Source organism: Poecilia reticulata, linkage group LG3, assembly GCF_000633615.1.
Source record: "Poecilia reticulata strain Guanapo linkage group LG3, Guppy_female_1.0+MT, whole genome shotgun sequence".
NCBI classification, from domain to species: Eukaryota; Metazoa; Chordata; class Actinopteri; order Cyprinodontiformes; family Poeciliidae; genus Poecilia; species Poecilia reticulata.
The window spans coordinates 28275258-28283438 of record NC_024333.1 but is presented as its reverse complement, the minus strand read 5'-3'; the positions used below and the strand labels follow the sequence as shown (position 1 = coordinate 28283438).

The following is an 8181-nucleotide window of genomic DNA, read 5'->3' as shown; positions in this document are numbered from 1 at the left end:
CGCAAAATTATTTAAGTCTTCGAGCTGCGATGTAAGACGCTGGTTCTGCTCTCGCTGTTGAACCGCTGCTAGTAATAGTAATAGTAATAGTAATAGTAATAGTAACAGGTAGTAATATTTCACAGACGGAGCGCCGCTTCTGCTCCACCTGGTAGTGACTCTCTCACTGAACCTCTGCTTAAAGCTGCAGCATCTAACCTAAAAAAATACATTTTACATACGTATTAAAACTTTCGCTGTCCAAACATGAGACAGATAATCTCTAAAAAAAAAATAGTCGATCTCCTCCCTGTTCTGCATAATTACTCCGCTCAGTCAGAAACAGCCACTCAGAACTAGCAGTAATCAGCTAGCCGCCATGCTATCAGAAAGTTTTCATTCAGTAACTCTGGATTGTTTATTGTAATGGATCCTGTATTTGCCTTTGAAAACTGTTAAGTTTTATACTTGAATTTTTTTGGCAGTGTTGAGAGGTTTTACTTTGGCTTACTTAGCCTCTTCAGAGCCTTCATATGTTTTCAGCCTGTTAAATATAGTATTACTGATAGCAGTACAATTTGCACAATGCCTGTTTTGTCTAGTTTTCTTCTTGGAAAAAGTTATTAAAAATAAGTTTTTGTCTAAATTAAGGTGAATTCATGGTTCCTTTTTCCACATAATGTAGCAGRTAGTGTTTATGATTAAAAAAATAATAATTATGTGATCGGTACCGGTGATCGGCCCTCATGGGTGATTGGAATCGGTATYGGCAAGAAAAAACCTAATCGGCACATCTCTAGTAAATACTGAKGGAAYAAACTCCAAACCTCATAGAGGATCTTCCCAGAAGCCAGACACTTTCTTTCGCTGAAGGCCAGCTGGAGCAGGTGGAGGCTGACCAGATCTCCCTCGCTGTGTGGGAGGAAAAGAAAAACAGTCGAAAAGAGAACTGAGGTAGGACTGAGTGGAGAGTAGTCATGCTCGCTTCRTCTGAAACTAGAAATGCTAAAAGCACAGAATCCTGATTTAATGTGACTCTTACAGATCCTGAGAGGACTGGACAGCCCAGAGGTAGCAGCAGTTCCTGGGGTCGTTCTCCGGCTCCTGGAAGGTGAAGGCATGAACAGGCACTCTGCCCCCCTCCAGCTGCGAATGGTACCTAAAGTAATACATCATTACAGCGTTGTTTACAAGTAGGAGCTGGACAGCACATGAAAAACAAGCAAGTCATCACATCGTTTTACACAAATCTTTCATATTCTGGGTCATCTGCTGCAGATAAATCATAGGTTTTAGGATCACTGCACAGAAAATACATTTTCTAACATGATGTAATGTGTAAATATACAGTGAACGAGTGAATGAAGCTTTCTTAAGGAGCTCCTGCTAGACAAGAAAACCCTAACTAGACGGAGGTAGATGGGTTGGTAAATGAGTCTGCAGCTTTTTGAGAGAAGAAACAAAATAATATGCATAAAGCACAGAAAAATGAATTCAATCCATTGTAAAATATTCTAGTTGATCATTAAAGCCAATTTAAATGGGTGCTAGCTGGGAACATTGGAGMTAACTGTGGAGGAAAAAGAGAGACGAGACTTGATGAGTGGGTTTAGCTGCTCTCCTGATTCACTTCCTGACACATAAACAGAGGGTGGAGCTGCGGTAGTTTCTCCAGCACAGCAAAGTTATGCAATATAATCCAAAGACTGCGATGTCACACACCCTCTTTTTAAAGGCATGTGTGCATTAATACTGAGTTATTTCTGGGAAGCTGAAATGTATTAATGCGTGGGATAAAACATTTTTGGGGGGAACATCCTTTTAAAAAGCAACAGAATTTGCTTTATATTTGGGGAAGGAACGGCTTTTATCAACATAAACACTCACTCCTTCTTCAACGTCTTCATGTTCCACAGCTGCAGCAGTCCATCAGAAAATCCCACTGCCAGCTGGTTGGTTCTGGACACGTACTGCAGRGCCGTGGCGCCAACGMCGCTGGGCGGGTTCAGCTGCAGGCAGAGATGTCTGCCCTGGCGGGAGCTGACCTCTCTGAGCCGCGGGATGTCTGCAGGAGATTTGGTCACCACCTGCAGGTCTGCAAACAGCAAATGCATTCACACAGAAATAAAACAGTAAAGTTGTTGYAGAATGTTTTTGAATCCACTGTATTTTTCTCTCCAGAGAAATAACTGAGCTTGGCTCCGGCTTTAATCATCTCCAGAGATTTGATTAATTTATTTTCTGCAGGCCAAAAGTGTTGAACAAGTTTCCTTCTAAGGTCAAAATCATGATGTAACCGATTTGTTTAGTTCGTCTGTTATGGAGGTAAAACTGTAGATATTTTAGGAACCCAGTTCATCAGAAATTCAAAAAGCAAAACCAAAACAGAAAACAAACATCGTTTCACAACCTCTTCTCACCTGATGCCTCCAGTTCACTCTGGCTGCAGGACAGATCATCAAGACAGAGGTCCACAAGCAGGACATGACCCAGATCTGTTACCACGGCAGCAATGCCAAAGAACCAGCGTAAACTCTGGTGGAGCTGCTGCGTAGAAGTGCTGGCTCCACCATAACTCACTAGAGGTTCAATAGCTGTAATCTGGATGGAAAGAGGGGGAAAATTACATCAAGGTTAGATAATTTATGCTGAATGATTCATTTTGTAAATCACGTTTTTTATAAAGATAGACTCAACAGCAATGCTACAGCTACCTTCTAAGAACCAGAACTCCACAGTTTTCACCGTTCACCTCAAGTTGTCTGCTAAAAACCTCTGAAACACTTTATGTCAGATGTAAAAGAATCAGCAGTAAACTCACCCTGCCTGGTATGACCACAGCTTTCACCACCCTGGACAGTCCCAAGTCATACAGACACAGAATGCTGCCTTCGGTTTCCTCCAAGCCAACCAGCAGCCCAGACCTGGAAACGTAATGAGAAAAGCATTAATTATTATCTCCACGTAAAAATGTGTAGACAGTCATTCCATAAAGCTGCACACATTTAAAAAAAAATTTAAAAAGTAAGCATGAGGATGCAGTTTTCTGGCCAATCCCCGATTATCAATCTTTAAAATGGATCCACACTGACCTTTTTTATACATGGCTGCTGAACAATAATTATCACAACAACATCTGACACCAGTCTATTGATCACCAATCGCAGACATAAAAACCAGGGAGGCTGAACCAGAGTCCTGACCGTTTGAGCCAGCTGAAATCCCTGGCAGCCAGAACAATGGGTGGGTGTTCTCCTCCGCCGCCGCTGAAGCAGTACGCAGACAGCCGCTCGCCTGTCACGGCGTGGACGACCTCCAGGTTGGACCCACTGGCCAGCCACGCCAACCCGCTGCGGCCTTCGTATGAAAAATACAGAAATAAAGCCTCGGTTTCAATAAAAGACTAAAGTAACTGCAGCAAATCAATATAAAAGTCAATGTAATCTAGGAATTCTACATTAATGTGAAAAGTAAGGATTTATAAATCACCTATCCAGCATAAATATCAGTACCGTTTTAACAACAGATTGATATAAATTGAGACCAGATTTCTTTACGGTGCTGAATTTTTGTTTAAGTGTCCTATAGGGTAATTTTATTTATATAGCACATTTTCAGCAACAAGGCAACACAACGTGCTTTACAGGAATTAAAAGGAAATACAAACAAAATAACAAACCAAAGGAAAGAGCAAAAGAAGAGAAAAAGAACCTAATGTTGATCTAAAGTATGTAAACTGGGTCCTCCTGTTCAGGGTTGCTAGATAAGTATAAGTGAGTATCCTCTGGTCCAATTCCTTTTCTGGGTTTTAATAACAGGAGTCTAAAACGTAGCTGCTAAGGTAGTTCTTCTGGATTCTAAGTTTGTTCTAAATTATAAGAGTAACTAAATCACAATTCTGTGACCTGATACATTTTCTCAATGTGGTTCTAAAACAGGGTTTCCCTCAGTGTATTATAAGCCTGGCAGGCCACCAGGCTAAGCATGGTTGATTTATTAGGTTTTTTTTAATGATTGCCTTTTTTTWAAAAAAAGACTTTATAGTTGGTGTTTTTGTATTAATCTTCCAGTCTTCCAAAAATGCATAACTATCAAATTATATTTTAAAATTTCCTGTCAACTTTAAACATTTTTTAACTCAAAAACACGGCGGGTGGCTGGATGACTGCCGTGGTGCCCTGAGCACCGGGTTTCACAAGTTTTCTTTGGGAAACCCTGTAAAACATTATATCACCAGCTTAATTTCACATAAAAAGGCAGAGAAACAAATATTATAAATTACTAGTAATAAATAAATGCTTACCGACAGTGAACCTGCCATGAAGCACACAGTCCAGGCTGATCTCATCCTCACCCAGGGCGTCTACAGTCACTCCAGAGAAGGGCAGCAGGCTGCTGGTGACTTGGGCAGTCAGGTCATGCATCGTTCACTGTCAACAAAAACAGAGGAAACCCATCACAATTCTGGCATATTTAACGTAAACTGCCTAAACACACAACCCAGACACACATTTAGAAATCATTCTACAAACCGAGAGGACTCAAATGTCAACTTGGCAGGTTCTTAGCTCAAATGAGAGCTTTGTTTCAAAGCACAGCTGCTGACAACCGGGCCTGAAACTGAGCTTGGGTCCAAATCAACAACACCGCCGCACATCTGTTAGCTCATGTACAACCTGACAGCTAGCTCCGCTAGGACAGAACAGCAAGGATTAAATGAGGGAATTGCAGGATCAGGCTCCTTTCATATTAACRCTTTTAGGTAAACTCCTTACAGTAATACTCTGAAGTATTTGGCATTTCAGTTTCACTKTTAGTGAGCCACAGATTCTGTAATCTATTAAAATAAAAAAAAGAGAAATCACAGATTTTTCTTAAAGGCTTCCTCAGTGCTGGCAAACAAAAATGTAACACTTGAGATCTGGCATTTCAAGGATGGTCCAGCTGTGGCATGGCAACATTTCTGCTAAAATATAGTGACGTTTTTGTATTTTTTTAAAAAAGATTTTAGGTCTGCTAAAGTGTTTTCAAATCCCCCAAAAGATATGAGTTTTSCGTTTGTGTGTCAGGCTGCTAGGGACACAATGTCTGAAAGAAGCAGATAAACTCTTTGCAAACTAGTCTGTTATGTGCACAGATCAAAACTGTCCCTTTGTAATAATGCCTTAAAAATATCACTGCAAGTAGCTTACAACAAAAACTTCAACAAATGAGAATAAAGTCATACAAGTACAGAAGATTTTTAAAGAAAACAAATTAACAGACGTCCAGAAAGAATGAGGAATCATTAAGAACAGATAAACATTTCTGGTTATCTTTGGAGTTTAACCTGCTCATTCCAATTCTGACAGATTCWATTTTTTTCTTCTAGAGGCTAAAACACAAAAATGTGCCACAGGTTCTCATAAAGTGCATCCAGTTGATTCTTAGCTTGTAAGATTATATAATAGCAGGGGGGGGGATCAATATGTAATCTGCCAATTACAGATCAGAGAAAAAAATAGCTGATTCTGACTTTTAGTCCTCTAATGGAGCAGCCCTGAACAACAAAGACTCATGTATMTTTGTTGTTCCCCTTATTGGCTTACTTCCATTTTCTTAAGTTATTCTAATTTCAATGCCAGGTTTGCAGATTTTTTCCTCAGTCGCATTGAACCGATGCACCAGCCCAAGCGAGGCGTACAAAGCGGTGCYGACAGCCGAACTGACGCAACACTGCCCTCTGTGACCGCTGGGAAAAACACAACACGGCCGATTCAAGTGAACTCCCGCGCAACCGTCCAGCTGGCACCGAGAAGACACGCGAGACGGCACATGTGGACAAACAACAGGGACAACCAACAGCAATGTTTAAATTTGAATGGGGGACCACACAGTAGAGATGGACCATAAACAAAGTTTTAAAAAAGGCAAGAGTAGATTGGCACAAAAAGTGAAACTACACCCGTTATAATTCGGGATGTTGATGTGGCGTATCTTTTTTTTATCGCATTTAATATAAAATACATGCTCCAACTCAGATATACGAACCAATATTTCAGCGGTAAATAACGAGGCAGTGGAAAAATGTYATCACCAAAGCAACGATTAGCCTCACAGACTAGACTTACCGACGTTGGGCCAACTTCACCAACAGCAGCTAAACTAGCAAGTGGCCCTTTTAGACAAGTAAACATAAATCTGCATTATTCTCTTAAACGTAAGATACTATAAGGTGTGGGTTAAGTCAATATTTTGAAGAACTATATAGGGATTAWAGAGTGTTGGTCGGTTTTCCTTCAGTTGCATTAGCAAGCCGTTAGCATGCAAGGTCACACAAGATTAGTTCTTTTAGCTTCACCGACACAACTCAACGCTGGATAACAGTATGTGGGAGTTTGGTAGTCCTATTATTTTGCGATAACCAATTATRTTGATGCTACAAAAAACGAACAACRGCACTGACAAGGTGTAGTGATTGCCTCCTCAATAGAAAGTCGGAATAGTTGAAAATACTAGCTTGGGCTACGCTGCTACTTTTGCTAACGCTGCTAACTTGGAAGCCAAAAGTACACCCCATAACTACTGCGGGGTTTGTAGTTTAGTCAGGAATATCTTAGCAGAGGTAATGTCTGACTGGATTCCTTTCCATTAGCAGCAACTCAACACCTTAAGCTAAACCCATTTGCTCCGGTGCTCATGCCAAGACAGTTCAAATGTAACGTCAGGCTAAGCACTGATAGCTTGTAGCTCCTGGCAACACCGGGAATTAAACAGTCTCAGTAAAAAAGCTCTCAATGCAACTCGTTTCTTTGGGTTTAGCCAGCATATGGTAGGTGTAAGGTTGTGTTACGTCTGAACTAGCTAAGCTAGAAAACGTGATGCACTGCCATCATCGTTACACTACCTGTCCAAGGATGATGAAGGCTTCGGAGCCACTATTGCTTTGTTTTCCCTCAAGAATCTCTCCTTCCTCTGTCATAATCCGTTTGTTCYCGAAATTCACCAATTCCAAGAGCCCTAAGTGAGTTTAAAAAAAAATTACAGGAACGAAAAGGCTCTGGACTTCAGGCTTTCACAATACGAAGCGCCATTTCCACAGTCGGAAAGTACGCCGTGCAGCTCTTGTTTGTCGTCCTCGTTTCTGGGAGACGAGGCGCGGCAAACCCAGACGTTCGCCCCCTTCTGTTTGGGCGGAAGATTCTCTTCTTCGCCAGGTTTTACGGCGGTTGCCAACCAACTTAAAGTAGAATTACCGCCACCTAGTGGTCCGAAGTATGGCTCAGACTGTGAACTTCAACTGAAACTCATAAAAAAAGCCCATAATGTTAGCTGTACCCTACAATAGAGCCCCGTTTTCGTTTAAAAAGACATTAATACCTTAGCTGTGCAACATTAGTTCCTTCAACCTCACCTTCAAAATCTCCCCATGCGCACTGTGGATCTAGAAACCACATGTTCAACTATTTCCCCTTCCTGGTAACTTTCACACATCCCTGTCTCATGCTTCCTTATCGTATATAATGTGCTATTGTATGTAGYGTCCTAATTCCTAATTCTTGTTCTAACAGTTTTTTCTCTCCKATACCCTCCCTGCATCCAAACGCTTTCACTCCATTTTGAATGTGATGCAAATGCTTCATTTCTTTCTAGTCTCCCTTGGGTGAAAGCTGCTCTTAGGTGATAATTATCTCATCTGAAAACATAGTGGCCACAAACATAAAAGCAAATGCAAAACAATTTCTGACTATCAAAGTTGTTATACCAAGATGAGTTGCRTTCATACCCCATGTACTTAATAACAATAMATTTTATTTCAAAGCTCCTTTCATAACWCTCCAGGTCACTTAAAAAGAGAGCAAAAACAACAAGAAACATCATATGTAACAGGAAATCATAGGCATTTCCTGTTGATAAATACCCTGTAGGCCAAGCCTGATCTATTCATGTGGAAGTTTGAGTCTGTCTTATAATTAGTTTCACATGATAGGATAGCAAATATTTCAGTTCAAACCAAACAGAGTGATCACTAAACAGCTTTCTACGATGAAAAACAAAACATGGTTCTATTTCCACCTTCACTCAACCAGAGGTTTCCACTGTTTCCATAAATAATAGTAACTTTAACACAGGGTAAAGCTTGAGGGTGTGACGAGAATTTTGAGAATTATCTGACATCATCTGCCATGTGTTCCTCTATGTCGATTAAGGACAGGCATTCAA

At 40.8% G+C, this 8181-nt stretch overlaps 1 protein-coding gene across 1 annotated transcript in view; it reads right to left on the bottom strand.

Annotated features, from left to right (window-relative positions):
• The window catches only part of ahctf1 (AT hook containing transcription factor 1), a 24305-nt gene extending 17158 nt beyond the window's left edge, over positions 1 to 7147 (bottom strand). The window contains exons 1-8 of the mRNA XM_008405840.1: positions 6866 to 7147; positions 4283 to 4409; positions 3183 to 3336; positions 2801 to 2903; positions 2400 to 2580; positions 1867 to 2074; positions 1022 to 1138; positions 807 to 891 (exon numbers count right to left, since the gene is read on the bottom strand). Coding sequence (XP_008404062.1) covers positions 807 to 891; positions 1022 to 1138; positions 1867 to 2074; positions 2400 to 2580; positions 2801 to 2903; positions 3183 to 3336; positions 4283 to 4403 — 969 coding nt within the window. The 5' untranslated portion in view covers positions 4404 to 4409; positions 6866 to 7147. The remainder of the gene's footprint in view (positions 1 to 806; positions 892 to 1021; positions 1139 to 1866; positions 2075 to 2399; positions 2581 to 2800; positions 2904 to 3182; positions 3337 to 4282; positions 4410 to 6865) is intronic.
• Between the last annotated feature and the right edge of the window lie 1034 nt (positions 7148 to 8181).